Raw genomic sequence first — 20,322 nt, 5'->3', positions numbered from 1 at the left:
CTCCTTCTGCAGTGAGAGTGAAAGTAGCTCCTTGCAACCATATGGGTAAGTCTCTCCATCAAGTCTGATTGGGCCAATTTAGGTTATAATTCAGGGGAATGTTTTATTCTGATTGGCTTAAACACTGGTTCCTCAAGCAATGATAGCAAGGAAGGGGGGATTATTGTAATGGACTGGGTCAAATCGGAAGCTGCCTCTAGAATTAGAGTCACCTCCAAAACCCACATGGCTGCTACATGTGAGGCAGTCAACAATAATATCCCTGGAACCACCTTTTTCTAGAAGACTTACAGAGATCCTTTAAAATAATCCAATAGTCACCATGTAACTTTCAAAAACCAGTAACTCATTCAATTTTGAGTCAGCAGCTTATAATTAAAAAAATTATCTTCTCTTACTTGCTTTATCCAAACTAATCATGCAAATTAGCCCAGACCATATGAATGGAAAAAAATTTAGCTTATTTTGAGAGAAACCAAGCATTAGGAAAGACTCCCCCACCCCACCCGAGTTAGGAATGACATGGTAGTACTGGTTCCCAAAACAAGGGTTTTCATCACCCACTGAAGTGTCATAGTTTGACCTTGATAAATAGGAAAAAGCTCTGGCTATGTAACAATTTTAGCCAGATGATATTTTAGGGCAAAAACCTGATGCTTGAGTCCTGGTTCTTGCACTTGTTGCCTATGTGACCTCAGCAAGTTACCCCACTGTTCTGCAGTTCAATTTTCTGCAATGTAAAATGGAAATAAAAATAGTACCTAGCTTATAGGGTTGATATGGGGATTAAATGACTTAATATGTGCAAAGGGCTTATTACATGGCAGGATGTCAAAAGTACTGGCTATTATTGTCATATTATTATCAATGTTTTTTTCTTTTACTTCAAGACAGTGAGCTGTCTTTTGAAGAATGTTTGAGACTAGACAAGAACAGAAATGGAGATATTTTTAAATGTATTTTCAAGATTATTACTAAGAATTTGCTCTTAAATAAACTACATTGCATTTTAGATAATCGTGATAAACACAAATCTGGAAAGACATAGTTCACGCAAAATGATAAAAATTCAGAACCTCATTGTGTATGCACCAGGTGGCTATAAAGCCCCTCAGGACATACTCATGCCAAGTCCCAAAGTATAAGAAAGAATCCAGTTTATTTTAAATAGCATTTGGGTGCAATTTTAATTGCCAGTTGTTCATGAATTTAACTTGGTTCTGAAAGTAAAAAATGATCTTAAAAAACCTAACTATTATAAAATGATTACACTTAAGTGATTGTTATTTTTGAAATATCCTTTTAATTCCAATAGTTTAGAAAGACTAGAAATGATTTATGGTGTTCACCAACAGGATTCCAACTAGTATTATTAGAATTGTTAAAATAACACTTAATCAACTAATGACCTATTCATAAAACAACTAGGACATTAACATAGGCTACTCTGTATAGTTTGCAGGAAGGTTGCATGAATGAGGCCAAAGTTACAGATGCTATTTAAGTGTGATATGGTCTAGTTTGAAAATCTCTCCTCTATAACCAGTGCACTTCCAGGCAGCCCCCTAAGGCTGCAGACTCTGAGGACATAAGAGAGACTAGGCAAGTGCGGAAGGGAACAGCCTGCATGCCTACAGCTGTTAGAAAATAATCCAGAGCTGTGTCTTACAGGTAAGAGTCGTCAACATTACGAAGAACAATAATCCTAAAAGTTGCAATTTATTGAGGATGTATACGCTGAGTGTATAAAATCCATGCTAGATGTGCTGACAGATGTTTTATAAAGTTATTTTCATTTGACTCAATATTGGCAACAACACACTGAAGGAGGTATGACCACCCCCTTTCCAAAGATGAAGAACACGAAGCTTAGAGAGTTACAGAAGCCTGCTCGAAATGACACAACTACTAACAGGCAGAGCTATAGCACTACATGCAAGAAATGCTCTTCTTCAAAGAAAGGTGATTGGGGATGGGCCTGCGGAACAGTTGATGGGGCTGCTGAGCTTACTAATGCATTGATGTGCTTTCCAATATTTTTTGAGCTATACCCTGTAAGTTGCATTTTTAGACAGCTGCATCAAAAGGAAAACAAAATCAAAAAGTGCAAAAAATGTCTCTTCCCGACATTTTCCTTGGAAAAGGAAGACTAGACAATGATGGTGATTATGATAATAATAATAGGTATTACCAAATACTTATCACGAGCTAAATACTTTTTAAGCACATTTAATCCTCCCAACAAACTCAAATGTAAAATAGTTAGCATTTTACTCACATTCTACAGATGAAGTAAATAAGGGTAAAAAAGCTAAATAACTTCCTCTATGATCACACATCTACCAAAATGAGGAAGTGAAACTTAAATAATCTCCATATAAGGTCAAAGCCCATGCTCTGAGATATTATAGTGACAAAAATAAACAGCAAATAAATGTTTACATCATTTGGTAGATTTGTGATAAAAATTGTACCAGAGTGACTGGGTGGCTCAGTTGGTTAAGCATCCAATTCTTGATTTCAGTTCAGATCATGATCTCACAGTCTGTTGAGTTCGAGTCCTGTGTTGGGCTCTTTACTGTGTCAGCTTGGGAACCTGCTTGGGATTCTCTCTCCCTCTCTCTCTGCCCCTACCCTGCATGCTCTCTCTCTGTCAAAAACAGAAACAAACCAAAAAACCTTATTTTTTTTAATGTATATAACTTATTATTCTATATAAATCTATCCTCCCCAATGTAGCTCTCAATGATTTATCAATTATTTCATGGCATAACACATTATGCCTGTAAAGTCTCTTCCAGAAACATACATATTTCCTGGGAGACAACAATGCAGGGAATGGAAGGTACATGCTCCTCACACATTTTGAATGAGATGCAGATTCTTATTTAACTTCTTTTTCATCTAACTGGTGAAAAGTCATAATTGTGTTGACACTTCCCTAAGGTACCTATGATCTGTATAAAATGCTTAAATTTACTTACAGCATGTGCACATTCAGCCATAAAAAGAAAATGGAGAACAATTCAAATTAAATTTCATCATTTGTTCAAATATATGTCTCTCTGGTCACACCTTCTTAATGAATGGTAGCAGACAAGCAACACAGCTAATAAGTTATTTTAATAGGGTGATGTAACGGCGTGTGAACTGTTACCTCCTGGGAGAGTAAGTGACAGATTCCAGTTCTCATTACTGTGTAGATTAGTCTCAGAGAATTCATTAGTGCCCAGTGTGGCAGCTCTGCGGAGTGCCCTTAATTTGGAAAAAGAGACAGGAGGCCTATGTGCCCAAGAAACTCTAAAGACAGATGAGCTGGAACTGACGGCTTTTAGGGCAAAGGGCTCTCTTGAGAAGATGGCAATTATTCACCTAGTGTTTCAGGCATTCGTGACAGCTCTCTTCCCCGGACTCTGTGTCAGCACACACGCTAGAAACAACAGCAGACTCCCAGGTTTCCCGGCACCTAGGAGGAGGCAGGTTTAATGCAGAATGTTTCAAAGGCATCCTACATCCATATGACTTATCTCCATTACAAATGGCTTTTTTAAAAAATAAATGCCTTTTTATTTTACAGAATTACAGTGAGCGGAAGTAGCATAGAAAAAATGCAATCTATCAATACTCCTGTTTTATTTTTAGGTAATGATTTTATCATCTCCACTAAACCACCAAGTAAGCTTGGTGTGGACTGATTTAAAAATCTGATATGTGGCATTTTGGCCACATGCTGGTAAAGATGTTATAAAGATATTTGAACTAGCTTCTTCCTAACACAAAGTTCTGATCTGGGCAACTAAAATAGCAATATAGCACTACTCTATACTTAAAAAGCTTTCAAACTTTTTTGACTGAAATCCTTAGTAAGAAGTACATTTTACACACAACCAATATCAATATATATATATAGATATTTATATGGGTGAAATTGATGTTGCGGTACATGTGATACACTCTAATCTGCATTGTTCTATTTTTAATCTCTTCATTTAGTTTATACAACTCAACTATAGCCTGTTCTATTTTTTAAAATGGTTTTTAAAAATGTTGCTTCTTTTAAAAATTGATTTTATCACTTACTAATAAATCAAGATCTATAGTTTTTTTTAAATGTTTATTTTTAATACAGAGAGAGACAGAGCATGAGAGGGGGAGGGGCAGAGAGAGAAGGAGACACAGAACCGGAAGCAGGCTCCAGGCTCTGAGCTAGCTGTCAGCACAGAGCCCGACGCAGGGCTCAAACCCAGGAATGTGAGATTATGACCTGAGCCGAAGCCGGAGGCTTAACCGACTGAGCCACCCAGGCGCCCCAAGATCTATAGTTTTAAAAAAATATGAAAGAACCGTATCTTAAGACAAAGACCTTTTCCTATTAGTTTTTAATAAGAATTGCAATTTGTTTAGGAGTATTTATTATAGGTCAGGCACTGTACCGTTTCTTCATAAAATTTATAACTTAATTTATTCTCTGTAACAAAGATAGATATTATTCCACTTCTAAGATGAAAAAATTCAAGCTCAGATAGGTAAACAAAGTTGTTCCAGTGCCCACAGCTAGTAAGTTGCAGAGCTACAATACTGCCATATAGTAAGTACATAATAAGCCGCGGATGGATGGATGGATGGATGGATGGATGGATGGATGGATGTTTGAAAACGAGGCACAAGCCTGCTGACTACTGGATGTATGGACAACTATTTTGTGTTGCAGCATTTCTTTCTGGACCACAGTCTATGGTTTTCAACTATCTCAAAACAGAAATAATAGTTTTTAGCTGAAAATACAGAAATTCTTCTTCTCCTTTCCTCTCCTCCCCTTCTCTCTTTTTTCCTCCCCTCTCCTCTCCTCTCCAGTTCCCTTTCCTTCCCTTCTTTTTTTATTTCAGAGAGAGACAGGGCACACAAGCATGGAGCCTGACATGGGGCTTGAACCCACAAGCCTAGGATCATGACCTGAGCTGAAATCAAAATTTGGACGCTCAGTGGAATGAGCCACCCAGGTGCCCTGCAAAAGTTCTTTCTTAATTGGTAGGGGTGAGAATGATAGTAATAATAATGATGATTGTGGCTAATATATATTGATTACTTAATATGTACCAAGACTACTCTAAATGTTTTATGTGTATCAATATAAAATAATAGTAGCCAGCCCAAAACATTGTTCTGAGGACTTTCATCAACTCTATGTGATATTTACTATTAGTATCAGTTTATAGTTGAGGTTAAGTGACCTGCCCAAGAACACACAGCTAATGAAACCTAAGACCTCTGATGCAGAGCCTAATCTCTTAACTTTTATTTTTGACTATATTCATTAGAAATCAGCCAAATTCTTCTTTTATCAAAAGAAGCAAGGTTGTGCTCCCAAAGAAAGCACAGTAAAATTGCTAAACACTTTGCTGGAGTGAGCCAAGCATGGTTAGCCATTTAGCACTCTTAACATGCTTGTGAGTTCTTTAGAGCATTTTTCTGAGGGCTTGGATATAGACTATATTACCCAATACAAATATTGAAGATTATGATTTCAGAATATCATGTATTTTCATGTCTCAGTATTTTAGAAAGTTAAGTGTTGAAACATACCTTTTAAGAAATTAGTCATGAAAGGCATCTGGGTGGCTCAGCTGTTTCAGCGCTGACTCTTGATTTAGGCTCAGGTCATGACCTCTTGGTTTGTAAGAGTTTGAGCCCCACAAAGGGCTCTGCACTCACAGCATGTAGCCTGCTTAGGACTCTCTCCTTCTGTCCCTCTCCCACTTGCTCTCTCTTTGTCTCTCTTAAAATAAATAAATAAAACTTAAAAATATTAATTAGTTATGATTTTACTTTTAATAAAATCTAATTAAGAACTATTTGCATAGTTAATAGCAATTCATTCTGCTAAGACAATGTTGGAGAGACAAAGATCTACATTCTCAAGTATAATCAAAGTCATGAGTACTTTAGGGGTTGAGAGATCTGTGATCGGACATGTCCTTGATAGAATTTAAGAGATTAGCACTAGAGCTTGAAGATGAAGCCAATTTAAACCCAGGAGCCAAGTTTACCAGCCAATCCCATGAAGTAGCAAAAGAGCGGAGCTAAGAGGACCGGCAAGAAGACAGGGAAGGATTGTAGAGTCCTACAAGATAATTTGTCAAGAGACTCTCTCCCTTCGGCCCCTGGTTATCTCCTACATTTGTTGAAGCCTATAATCCCTACGACATAAATACTGTGGATGACACTGGTTAGAGTTTTTAATAGTAGAGACGGCCACTGTCCAAAGACACACGACTTTCTATTTCACCTCGGGCCAGCACTCAATCACATTTGCTAGCCTTTTGACATTCTGACCAATGAAATGTGGGTAGAAGTGTTGTGCTTGGTCTCTTAACAACCTCTCTTGGGATCCTCTATTCTCTGTTTCCTTCCCACCTACTCGATGACACCAGACTATACTGTGTTAAAGAAGAAAGCAAATTAGGTTCTTGAATGACTTCATGGGACAGAGCCACCCTGACAACCTTCATTAGAGAGTGACAAAAGTGAGAAATAAACTTGTATAGTATTAGGCCACTGAGATTTTTATAACAGCTAACACTACTTAACTAAAGCAGTGCTAGAGTATGAACACTGGTGCGAATGTTGTTTTAAATAAAAGATTATGATTGTATTTAGTGTTTTAAATTGGGAACATGGGTGTGTTATTCACACATGTGGCCCGATCTGCTCTTGTGAGCCAGGACTACTCCTGGAAACCACTCTGGCACAGCAGTTCATGGAGTCGGATGGGTTCTCTCTTCATGAGACCTGCTGTAACCTGCTTAGGGCTCTGCTGCCTTCCCCTCGACTAATCAGACTCATATACACACATACACATATGTAAATATGTAGTACACATCTATCTGTGTATATGCAAATATGTATTTAAATAAATCTATGCTCACTCTATCTATCCACTTACTATTAAGCAAGCATGGTTCATTCTGATCTCTCAGACACTAACCCAGCACGGCGTTTTCACACTAGACTTCACTCCTTTATCTGCAACTTCCTTCTCTGAAGGAAAGAACCCTGGCTCTCAATATCACAATGAACTTACTTATTTGTTCATCCCTAATAATATACATGTGCTAAGAATTGCAAAATGTTCCCTATGAGGAATAAATTGACCAACTAGAGTATAGTAGTAATGTACTTTATGCAGCCATAAAAAAGGATGAGATGGTGTTACTGGAGACAACATCAATGGAACTAGAGGGTATTATGCATAAGACTGAAAACGGCAAATACCATATGATTTCACTCATAAGTGGAATCTAAAAACAAAAACAAACCCCCCCCCAAAAAACACAACAAAAAGCAGAATCAGACCTATAAATACAGAGGACAGACCAATGGTCGCAGGAAGGGAGGGAAGTGGGACGATGGGCAAAATGAGTGGAGAATAGTAGGAGATACAGGCTTCCAGTTATGGAATGGATAAGTCACGGGAATAAAGGTCACAGCATAAGGAATATAGTCAATGAAATTGTAATAACAATGTATGGGGACAGATGGCAGCTATACTTGTGGTGGGCACAGCATAATGTATAAGCTTGTCAAATCACGATATTATACACCTGAAACTAATGTAATATTGTGTGCCAACTACATTCAACTAAAAATTAAAATCAAAAGTTAAAAAATAAAATTAAAACATGTTTTTCTTCATGAAGAAAACTAAACAAGAGTACAAAGGTAAAACTCTGAATAAGATTAATGAATTCATTGTGCCTCTAATAAAGATTGGCTCAGAGAGCTGGCCTAGTTAGCCTTTTTTCTCCCCCTGAAGCCAGCTGACAATTCTGTTGGCCAAACGGTGACTGTTTTCACTGTACTGTCAATAAGAATGCTTCATGTGAGAATGGAGTTTAAATGTTGGATACCAAGAGCTGATCTTGTGCCCAAAAATGTTTGTTTCTCTTTACTTAGTGACGTGTAATTAACACATTAATGATTTCACATGGAAAAGCATGGTCAGTCATCTCTCACTGCTCTGAGAAACAAAATTTGATGAACATTTTCCTCATTCAATAAAAGAATATGATTGGAGAGCCACTGAATATGCCATATGAAGTAGGAATTAGACTGGTCAGTGAAAAGGATACAGTTTGTGACATCTAAAATTTCTACCAGAAACTTCAGTCTTTTAAAAAAGGAATATGAAAATGTTGTCACTCTGGCCAGCAATTTGGCCAACTTTCTTTGCCAATGCCATTGGTAATTGGCTATTGATATGAATACTTTATATATATACAAAATGTATATATAGACATATGTTAAGTATCTGGATATATATATACATATAAAGTATCTGGATAAATATATATTTATATGAAGTATGTGGATATATACACACATATATACATATATACGTGTGTGTGTGTGTGTGTGTGTGTGTGTGTATAAAATATAGGCTGAAGCTGCATGTAAGCAGGTAAGCTTCCCCTGCCCTATGTCCTTTACCGATACGGTTTACAACGCCTGTGGTATATATACTATTAGCACCCACATTATTTAGATGAGGAGAGAATTAGGCGTGCAAGGGCTAAGTAACTGCCTCGGGTCATATATCTGGTTAGTCGCATGAGCCGGGATTAAAGCAAATCTACTTGATTCCAGAATCAGTGGTACTCATGAACAGTTTGCCGTTTTGTTTTCAATTGTGGAATGTCATTTGTTAATTTTTGTATTAACTGTATAGCCATCCACTACACATTCATAATGGGCTTAATCAAACCTCTAACCCAGCTGCATTCAGGTTGTTGCCAGTTTTTATCATTATGCAAAAAAGGCCAACAGTAAAATCCTTATAGGTACTTCTTTTCCCATTTGTGTAAATGTATTTGCAGGAAAAATTCCTATGTACCATATAGAAAAGATATGTGACCAATTTTTAAATGTGTACATAATAAAAATATTTAATCTATTGATATAATACTCAAATCATGAGAGCCTTAATTCTTCTATAAAGAGTAAAACATGGTTTTTCTTTTCTTCATAGCTATAGTCTATCAATGATCCTAGAGACCATAAAGTCAGCATGAAAACACAGTACATTGAGAGAAAGGTACATAGTTGTTAAGATATGTATATTCTGGGCCAGGATGATGTGAATTTTAGCTTAAGCACCATCATTTATTAGCTGTGTAGCCTTGAACACATAACTGTTTTCTAGGCCACAGTTTCTCATGTGAGATAGTCTAATCACTATTTTCTCTAGGACTATATTGATTATTATAAGAAAATGCATGCAAAGCACTCAGTAGAATGCCTGACACATAAAAAATGGTCAATAAATATTCATTACCAATGTATCTATTAGTTCTGTACCTTTGTCTTTTGTGTATGTGATATCACTTTTAGTATCCAAATTTCCACATGAGTTAATATATTATTATTATTCCATTAATTTATTCACTCAACCATGTTTACTTACCACTTACTATGTAGCAGGCACTGTTCTAGGTATTGGGAATACAGTGGGGCCACAGAAAAATGATTCATATTTAATAGACACAGAAGTTCTCTAGCAATAAGAATGTTTTAATGTATTTTACCCTAAAAAAATAACATCACTTAGAACAATATCTTATGAAGCATAATTTAGGACACTTAATTATAACTCTAAAGATTTGGTGTTATTTTAAATTGATTTTGATACTTTTCTAAAAATGAAAAATGACACCACTGTTTATGGGTCAGTGACTAGTGGGAATTCTTTTTACAGCTGCCTGTGTCATTTATCTTGATCAGACACTAAAGAAACCATTTCTGAGTAATTTAAAAGATCATTGCATCTTTTATACCCAGGCTTCCGGATCACAAAGAATACAGCCTACCCTTTATTTTCATCTATCCATGGAGAAAAATAATACAAAACAAGGTCTCAAATTCTACATTTCAATTCACCTGCTTCTAAAATGCGGGTTGAACAAAAGTATCAACTGGTAACAACTGCAGAAAGAGGAAACAAGTTAAATGTGTATTTCACTAGTGATATACATTTTGAAAATTCAACAATTTAGTAGCAAATAAAATACATATTTTTAGTATATTTCTAACCCTTCTGTAGGTCTATGTATTATTATGCATATACATCTACATACATAAAAATGTATAAATACAGATGTGTATATATATATATTCTTTTAACACCACCAGCAGTGGTATTTGGTGGATAAGTAGCAATCTTCTTATTGCTATTTAAGTCTATGTAAATGGTTTGGAAAAGTTAGTAAGGGATCAAAGTCTGCCCAGAATGATGTCATAACAAGGTAATATGGAATCTGATTATGTGAAAAGCTGGATATTTACACAAAGAGGTCAGAAACCAGCTGGCTACATATAAACTAAAGAAAAACCAACAAACTTCCTAAGACAGTTCTTATTCTTGATCTGCTATGGAGCTGCAAGCTTAGCACAATTTTTTAAGATCCAGATATTGAGAATGTTTTCCAAGTCAGCACAAATCTACTCAAAAATTTTGCGTGGCTTGCTACCCAAATTATCCAGAGGCAATGAGAAATGTGTTTATTTTTCTTTTGCATGATATTATTTAAAAAGTATAATACTGGTTTGAAAACTGTAATGAACACTTTACCTCTATGATTTAGGAAAAACATCCTTAAAATTAAACAACTTGGGGCTATTTTTATCTGTATTTTATTTTTATTCCACAGATGTGAACATTCATTCCAGTTGGGTTTGGGGTAGAAGTGGGGTGGATTTATCTGAACTACTGCTGATACTGGAAGAAACACTTATCTGAAAAGTTAGCTCCATGATTGTTTGCCTTCATTTCTTTTCTTCCATCTTATTTCCCTCCTTCCTTGCCCTTTCTCTCTCATTTATTTTTGCCCCCCACCCCTTCTCTTTTTTTGTGACTCTAAAATATTAACAACTAGTATCATAAAAGATTATGTAAGTAGGTAAAAACTTGGGTCACCTATAGTGTAAAAAACATTTCTAAAATATTAAGCTATTTTATCTTCACCAAGTGTATTCGTTCTCTTCAAAGGATTGAAGACATATTTTAAATTGAGGAATGACTAATTACAGAAAGGAAAAGAGTAACTAGAAATGTGATATTTCAGTATTATTCCATAAAAAATGATGACAAATGAAAGCTCTCCATTCAGGTCTATAACAAGAATAGAAATAGGCTAGGATCACAATTCTAACATTAGATTAAAGATAAGATTTGGTAAATTCTTTGGTGGAAATGTAGCTAACTGCTTTGCTCATTCTATGATACCTTTAAGAAGTTTCGTGGTTTTTAGACCCTTGATTGCCAAGGTTATTGCAATGCCATCCAACTTTTGTGAGGTAAAATTCAACAGGGGTGTATGGAGCCATTCATATTAGAATAGTTAAATAGCACAAAAGAATTCCCACACAAGCATAATCCATGGATTTGCTGATGGCAATGTACATTAACTTTTTGATGGACTTTAATATCTGGTAGAATCTAAAAGCTTTACAGAGCCACAGAGGTATTTTGACATTAGTGAAACTTCTTTTTTGAACACTTGGTTTTAACAATCTTAAAGATCTTCTAGTTTAACTCTTTCTTTCACTTTTATAGATACTTCATTAGGCCAGTCTTTTAAATTAAAAGAAAAATGGTTAATGATGCCCTCTCAGCAAAGCATAGCCTTAGCAATGGGCCGTGGCCACAAGCGTCAAAAGTGCAAAGACAAAAATAATTGTAAAGCAGTTGTGATGTAATGACCCACATTTTTGTCACTGTGACTCAGGATACCCAGACAGGGTCAAGATAAAAGAGTTCTAATACAAATCTAAAATGTCAAAATACACTTGGGCTGGGCAACTCTGTCCAGAGCAATTAATTCCTTCATGCCCCTTCCTCTTCTCATTTTCCCCAATGTCCACTCTGCTTCACCATTCCTTGAAGCTAAAGGAATTCATGGGACAAAATCTGTTCCATGATGTTAAATAATTTTTCTGTTTCATGTGTAAAAAAGTTACTTAGCTTTTGATTCTTTTTCCCAAGACTAGAGGGAATACTCAGAAGTCCCAAAAGATCCAGACACTATACAATGATTTCCTACAAGGATGGGAAGCCCTGAATTTCTCAGGAGAATGTAATTGCTTCTTTGGCAAATAAGGGAGTGCAGTATATGAGTCATTCACTCACAGTAAACTCCAATGGAAGTTTTGTTTTATATTGTTCAAAATGGAAACAGCTTCTTCTTTTTCCCCCTTAATTACAACAATATTTTGTGCTTACTCTGAAAATAGCAATGAATCTAGAAAGTTAAGAGAAAAGACCCCAATTGTAGCTTTGCAAGCCATACAGCCACTTTGTTGCATACCCTACTAGTTTTTACTATGCATTCAAACTATACAGTTGTTTAACAAAATATATACTTTTTAAAAATTATTGGGAAATTTTTATGTAAAAAACATAACATTTACCATCTTAAGTGTACAGACGAGCAGTGTTGAGTTTATTCACACGGTCTCAAACAGATCTTTAGCACCTTTTCACCTTATCAAACTGAAACTCTAAACCCATTAAGCAACAGCTCTCCCTCAGCCCCTGGTAATTACCATTCTGCTCTGTGAGTTTAAATGTTCTAGATATCTTCTCTAAGTGAATTGTACAGTCTTTGTCTCTTTCTGAATGGCTCATTTCACTTAGCATAATGGCTCCAAGATTCATCCCTGTCATTGCATGGGACAGTTTCTTTCCCTTTTAAGAAACTTTTAAGGTTGAATAATATTCAATTATCTGCATACACCACATTATGTTCTGTTCATCCACCACTGGACATTTGGGTTGCTTCTCTGTCTTGGCTACTGTGAAGAATGCTGTGAAAAACATGGCTGTGCAGGTACTTATTTTTTAAGTAAACATTTATATTGTTTATAATTCTCAAAATTATGAACGTATTTGTGTAATAGATCAATTATTGTCTTTAAAAAGTTCCTACCAGTAGAATTTCTGAGTCAAAGGCTATAATATATGCCTAAAAAGAAACCTATAATTCAAGTACCATGTGTACAAGATACAGATCAAATATTATAACATTTCTTTATTTTTATTAAAAATTTTTAAAATGTTTTATTTATTTTTGAGAGAGAGAGAGAGTGTGAGCAGGGAGGGTCAGAGAGAGAGGGAGACACAGATTCTGAGGCAGGCTCCAGGCTCTGAGCTAGCTGTCAGCACAGAGCCCGACGTGGGGCTCGAACCCAGAAAGCATGAGATCATGACCTGAGCCAAAGCCGGATGCTCAACTGACTGAACCACCCACATGCCTCTATAACATTCTTATTAAAACAAGTTTTTTCTTTTTTTATTTGAGTATAGCTGACACACAGTGTTACATTAGTTTCAAGTGTACAACGCAGTGATTCAGACAAGTTTTTATATTACGCTCTGCTCACAATATGTGTAGCTACCATCTATCCCATTACATCACTATTACAATATCATTGACTATATTTCTTATGCTGTGCTTGTACTCCCATGACTTACTCGTCTCATAACTGGAAGCTTGTGTCTCGCTCTCCCCTTCACCCATTTTCCCCTCTGGCAGCCATCAGTTTGTTCTCTGTACTTATAGCTGATTCTGCTTTTGTTTGTTTATTCATTTAAAATAAGTCTTCCTTCCCATGATTCCTCATTCTGAGTCTGATGCCTTAATAGATCCAGAAGCAAAATTAAAAAAATTTTATCTTCATTCTCTTTGTCACTTATCATAGTTATTCTAGATCACTTGTTCTCAACCATGAGGACACATTGGAACTACCTCAGAAGCTGTTAATAAAAAAACACCAATTTCTGTATGCTATCCCTTTGAAAGCATCATCTATTATTAGAGTGGCGGCTGGGGCTTTGCCCCTTCTAAATAATGTATTTTTAAAAGTTCTACAAGTGATTCTAATAACGCATGGCCAAAGTTGAGAACTGCTGTTTTAGAGGAGTGCTATTCAAATTTAATGTGCAGACGAAACAGTGATGGATCTTGGTAAAATGCAGAGCCCATTTAGGAGTTCTGTAGTTGGGGGTGGGAGGCAGGGCTGAGACTGTGCTTTTCTAACAGGTGACGTTCATACCTCATTTTGGGGTATGAAGCATCTAGATGATACATGTATTCTTCCATCTAACTGCTTTAGACAATGTGTAGCGGCTCCTCAAGAGGAAGACAGGGATTTGCTCATTTTCATTATCCCCTCCCACCTGAATATTTATTATATTACTTTTAGTTTTACTATTGGTTACTTTTAGGTTATAAAACTTAATTTTCATTTCTTTTTCCAATTTTGACAGTATTTCTTGATCTTGAGCACCCCTTAAAAGTTGAGAAAGTCATCTATTTTTGTCCATGTTTCCTCCCAGAAAATTTTTGTGCCATCTTTTGTAAGTTTTGCTTTGACATGTAATCCAAGTAGTCAATATTTCTGTTCTCTGCTGCAAATACAAATGAACCTTTCCTATTATGTCATTAGGTTGTTTCTTAAATTGAAAACCAACAAACTGATTTGCCAATGTTACTAACACAAAAACAGATGCGCACCATACCAATTGATGCACTAGGCTTCCAGTGCCTTTAACATGGGCCCTTGTAGAGAAATCTAAGCCACCCAAAGAATTTTGTTTCTAGAATATGAAGGTCTGTGGATTCCCTAAAATCAAGGCAGATCAAGATTTTGTAGTATAACCTTCCCCCTGGTATTTCTATTACTTCCTACTCTCATCTCCTTTGCTATTTGCCCTTTATTTTTTCCACACTCTAAGCCGTATTTGCTATTCCATAAGGCAAAGATTCTCGCTGATTTCTCCCCCTGGGGCGTGCTGTCTCATTCTCTTCAGGACTGGTGGCTCTGAGGCCTGTGGCAACCTGGAACATCCCTTTATTTCTTTCCTGGATCAGAACTACTGTTCCTACCTTCCTGGGTTACTGATCTTCTCTGCTGAGGACACTCAAGTAGCTTCCTAAGAGATGACACACATAGGTGATAAATATACTAAGTCCTTGCATTTTTGAAATGATATATATAGAAAATTCTGGGTAAAAAGTTTTACCTCAGAACTTTAAAGGTATCAGTTTGAGTCTCTCGCCTTTGTGAATTGTGGCTTTTTTTCTGCTTGGAGGCTTGTAAAGTTTTCTTTCTAATTATATTGTTCTGATACTTCCACACAATGTGTCCAGGTCGGGGGTCTGTTTCCATTCACTGGGTTGGACACTCGGTGAGCCATTGTAAACCAAAGAGTTTTACCCTTCGTTAGCTCTAGCACGTATCTTTTTACTATCTGGTTGAATTATTTAAATACTTCTTTGTCTCTTTCTCTGAGGTTTCTAATAGTTGAATATAGGCCCTCTGAGTTCATTCTTCATATTTTCTATCTTTTACTCTTTGATTGTTTTGAGAGATTTCTTTGATTTTACTTTTTTCCAGTATTTCTACTAAATTTTTTATTTTGGCAATCATATTTTAAATCTCTAAGAGTGCTTTCTCATTCTCTCATTCCCCTATTGTTTTATAGATGTAGTATTTTCTTGAACCTTTATGAGAGTATTTCTAAGGATGTTTTTTTTGTTGTTGTTCCCTAAATCATTTCAGCTTCCTCCAAGATTGTCTGTTTTTCGTTTTCTTTTGTTTTGCTTTTTAGAATTTGGTACTTTTCTTTTTATTATTCTGCTAGTTTTCATATTCTAGTGGCTTCTCTCTGTTATTAAGAAAACAAGCCTGTGTGGGTAGAATAGGTGTAATAGATGTTCTGCTTCTGTAACGGCATAAAACTGTTCTCCAAGCAGATTTCTCCCCTTCTGAAATTGCTTCCTGGGTTGGGCCAGGCAGTGTTGGCCAGTACACTTTGAGGACCAGTGGGAGTGGGAACTGGCTGCCAGGCTGAGTGCCTGCACAATGCCCAAATGATAATGGCTCCCTTCTGAGGCATCAACAAATGGAGAAATGTTATGTTTTCTCACTTTGCCCAATCACTTTAGAAAGGAGACATCATATATTTTGACTGGGAGTATAATGCCAACTGCCTGCTTACTGTGTTTATGTATGTAGGAGACAGGGTGCTGACTGAAGAATTCTGGATATATTCAGACCTTTTGAGCAATCTCTCTCTGTTTAGCTCCATCTTTCACTGTCCCCTCTGTTGTGTCTGCTGACTCTATACCCAAGGCATGTCAAGGGTTCCACAGGGCAGATTAGCATTCTTCCTTTACAGAGCTGTCAAAGTGTATTCTAGGCTGACCATTGCTCTGCCCTTTTCCTCTATCAAATGGCTCCTGTCTATTTTTTGTATTCCAAGAATTTATTAAATAGTTCAATCTTTAGTGACATACACACTTCCATTCTCTCTTGGCTGTTGTGCCAGGCAGTTGCTTTTTTGCTTTTAGTCATTATTCAATGTTTCCCTGCTCTGTTCTCCATCACAGAGCAGTGACCAGCCCCTGTAAATGACATTTCCATGCCAACTGGCTTCCATGGAGGTTTAGCCAGTAGAAAGCACTGGTAGGATACTGAAGAGAGAAGAAGGAAGAAGGCAGTATAGTTCTCCCTTCTCTTTCTGCCCTTGGCAGCATCTCTAAAAGTGTTGCATTTCTTCTTACTTGGCCAACACCTCCTGACCCCAAGCAGCCGCTTTCTCATTGTTCCAGCTCCCACCATGAAGGCCTGGTGCCTTGAGCTCTAGTAATACTAATTTTTTGTTTCATCCCTCCAGCCCAGTGGAGGCAGAAGCTGTGGATATTGCAAATTCATTTGGCTTTTTAGATGCTCCTATACTTTGATAAATAGATGTCTATATTGAGCTCTCTCTATTGAACTAATGGGTTCAATTTTCCTTACTGAACTTGAGAGATACAGGTATAAGATATATTTCTATACTTTTAATTCAGTAACGTCTTGGAAGAAATGAGAGGCCACTGCATGTGATCAGTCTGCCATCTTGAATTGGAAAATATATACATTTTGAGGCTTCTGATACATATTGCCAAACTGCCTACTGGCATGTTTCTATCAAATTACATTTCAACTAACAGTGTAATGGTATCCATATCCCATCACCCTCAAAACACAGAGGATTGATACTTCATTAAATCACTGCATCTAATCTTTGTATGGGGATCTAATGAAAACTTCAAGTTTTCCTGGCTTTAAAGACTTCATATTTGTGTTGTCCTAACAGCTGGAAATGATCTATGAGGAGATAGAGCCAATAGCACTCAAGATGGTTGGCCAAGTTACTTAGGAGCCCAGAATCCTAACAGTATGAAAATGACACAAAAAGCAGCTTTTCCAGTGTCTGCTTCTGATATCTAAAAGGGAGGAATTATTCTGGTTCTCTAGAAAAGTAAAATTCCCCAAAATAAATAAAGTCATTGCTGAGATCCAAATTATTAAAGCATGACTCAAAGATGAGGGTGTCTCACAAAAGACTGAGTCAAAATCAACTCCTAAGAGCCCCTGTTTCTTAGCTTAGAAATTCATTGGGAAAAGTTGACACCATTCTCCACAAGGATCTCACAAAGATTTCCAACTAGAGAACTAAACACAGAATAAGGGTATTGGAAATAAGGAATCTCTGATTTCACCTTATGAGGTAGTGTCATCATTGAAGCCCTCACCAAAATCAGGCAGAAATGTCAATCTGGAGTCTTGATCAGCCACATCTGGCCATGACTCAGTCCATTTTATGGTGGTTTTGCCCAATACTTACTTTCCCTGCAATACTGCTTTTGATATTCATCACCTTATCAACTGCTAGTAATCATTCTGCCCACTCAAGACCTCCTCCTCTGTGCCTTCCATTTGCATACAGAGTATATTGAGATAAGTTTTCTCACCAACTAATTGACTGCACTCTAAAGCACATAATTTACACTCCTTGGGGTCAGTTTTTTATCTATCCAATGAAGCTAAATGATCCTGGAACATCCATCCAGCTCTGAGCAGGAGTTATGATGATGGGGAATTACGTGTCTTTAGTAAAACCATTTAGCTAGGGCTATTAAAATCACAAACAGCCTCAAATCTGGCCATTTGAGATTGTCTTCCAGAAAGGTTATTTTATTTTTTACGTGTTTAAAGCATGATTTTAAGGTATTTAAAATGCGCTATGATTTATTTCTATCCTGCTCTGGCATTTCTCTTCTTCTCTTCCTCCTTCTTGTTTTAATACTCCAGGAGACTTAAAAAATGGAAGTGTCTCCATCTCTTTTGACATCTGAGAGGGCCAGGCCCTATTATTCAGTGAGTCTATTCACATCTCTCTCATTCTCCCTATGGTCCATGAACAGGTTATTGTGGGATGGAGAAGAGTTTTGGTTTTATGAAGTGATGAATTGGTACTCTGACTAAACCCAAATGTTCTGGTGAGTGTTGGGGTGGAACCCAGTAATTCTGCCAAGCTGGGATTAGCACCAGTGCTCCTTCCCCCTTGGTGGAGATTCAGCTCAAAATCATGGTTACAGAGAAATGAAGGAAATCCAGTATGAAAGTAGACTTCAGTGATAATAACTACCCAAAGGTTTTGTTTTGTTTCGTTTTTTTACAAAGCTTCAAAGAAAGAAAAATGGAAAACCTCACCACACACATTAACACACCACTTGTAATTTGCCTACTGGTTATCTGTGTTGAAAACTATTTCTAATGAGATGGACGAAAAGCTAAAATGGTCAAGAGATTGGGCCAATTCACACATAAAAAATGTCCCTATGATTTCTTTTTAATATTCAATACTCATCAGTTCTTAACAATCTTCTCAGCCATAACTTACTTCTTTGAACCCTCAGAATCAAGGTAAGGTTCAAAAACCATTTTATAAAACAATCATTTATCTCTACAGTCTGAAAAGTTGTAAAATATACTGAATACACATTTTACTTCATATCTAAATTTATTCTAGTTAGTTCCTTATTAAAGATGGAAAATCACAGAATTCAGGACTAAAACATTCCGTGTATGTTGTGCTTTTATTTAGGCATGGGTTAACTTTTGGAAGTCAATTTGCTTTTTCAGTTCATGAGAGTCTGCAGGGAAGAAATGACTAGCAGGAGTCAACAATATATGGCACAGGACTCCAGAAAACTGAGTCCCTTCTGCTCAGTGCTGACTGCTTGGGTCAAATACATAAACTAACTTGTCCACACAAGATATCTCTTAGCATTCCTTACTGCTCAGCAAAACCTATTCTAACTGAACCCAGTTCTTTAGTAATGGTGGAGGAGTAGATAACAGTGTTATCTTCATATATATATATATATCTCAAAGACTAAACTTTACTATCTATTCTCAGCCCAAGTAAATACACGAATATGTCTTCTCTATATTATAGGTAATGTCAAAAAAGAGTATGTTTTATGGGTAACGAATGGCATCTCTATTTTATAAAAACAATTTCTCTGGAAAGTGAGGGGTATTTTTCCAGTCTACTGTAGATATCTGGAAAATTAGAGTCTCAAAGCAAAAACAAAACTAAAAAACACAAAGTACAAACAAAAGCAAATAAAAAACTGAGAATTTTCCTATTAAATGATACCCACCAACAGGGAGATATGAAGAAAAGCAAGTCAACTTTTTTTACTTGTATATCAAGGTTCATAATTAAAATAAGCCTATAACCAGGAAAAGGGCTAGTCTTTGGTACAAGGAAGGGCCTTTTATTTGGCTGTTGTCTTTGACACTGTTGGGACGCATGTGAGGTTTAGTAATTTAAGAAACCCTTCCGTAAAGCACTTTTACACTGTGCATTAAGTGTGGCTACTGCCTCTGTACAGTATCCGCCTTATCTGGTGCTCAGACAAGAAGTACACGTGAGCTGGTCTCATTTGTGAGGAAGCTGCTCCCAAAGAGAGGTTAAGTGGCTGGCTTGAGAGAACAGAGCTAGGCAGTGGGAGATCCAGGACTGGAATGTCAAAGTTAGTGACTCCAGCCCACTCTCCCGCTGTGACGCTATCTCCACTGGGCTGAAAAAAAAAGTGTCCCTGGAATTGTCTAACAATGGAACAGACATTTGTGCTATTTGCAATCATTTGGGGGAAATGCTCTGGTTAACAGTAAGAAATGCTTGCTTCTCTGGTTTCCAAGGTCATCATGAATGGGGTAGGTATGGGATTAATTCTTTTTGGCAGCCATGTCCTGGACGGAAAGGGAGAGCCAGAATTATCTCACAGACAAATAGAAAGGAACAGCAAGTTTTACACCCACTGGCTTTAAAATGACAGCCAGTTCCCCTTGTGACGTCTGCCTCAAGCTGAGTAATGCACTTGAGAGCCGTTTTGTCAGCCTCTCAGAGTGTAATCTTTAACCCCT

The 20,322-nt window shown here is 36.8% G+C and overlaps 2 protein-coding genes across 5 annotated transcripts in view; both read right to left on the bottom strand.

Moving 5' to 3' along the window:
- The window catches only part of VCAN (versican), a 157,857-nt gene extending 154,410 nt beyond the window's left edge, over positions 1 to 3,447 (bottom strand). The window contains exon 1 of the mRNA XM_029942544.1: positions 3,373 to 3,447. Within this exon, the coding sequence (XP_029798404.1) occupies positions 3,373 to 3,388 (16 nt within the window). The 5' untranslated portion in view covers positions 3,389 to 3,447. The remainder of the gene's footprint in view (positions 1 to 3,372) is intronic.
- XRCC4 (X-ray repair cross complementing 4) overlaps positions 1 to 20,322 on the bottom strand; it is a 340,456-nt gene that overhangs the window by 58,430 nt on the left and 261,704 nt on the right. For 2 of the 4 annotated variants that reach the window (XR_003909975.1, XM_029942551.1), the window contains one exon: positions 3,107 to 3,466. The exons of the other annotated variants lie outside the window; for them this stretch is intronic. The gene's annotated coding sequence lies outside the window, so the exon portion shown is untranslated. Of the gene's footprint in view, positions 1 to 3,106; positions 3,467 to 20,322 lie in introns of those variants that run through there. 4 annotated transcript variants of the gene reach the window in all.

The sequence above is a fragment of the Suricata suricatta genome, chromosome 6 (genome assembly GCF_006229205.1).
Source record: "Suricata suricatta isolate VVHF042 chromosome 6, meerkat_22Aug2017_6uvM2_HiC, whole genome shotgun sequence".
Lineage (NCBI taxonomy): Eukaryota > Metazoa > Chordata > Mammalia > Carnivora > Herpestidae > Suricata > Suricata suricatta.
The sequence above is the reverse complement of the archived record's forward strand: the minus strand, read 5'-3'. Positions and strand labels throughout refer to the sequence as shown.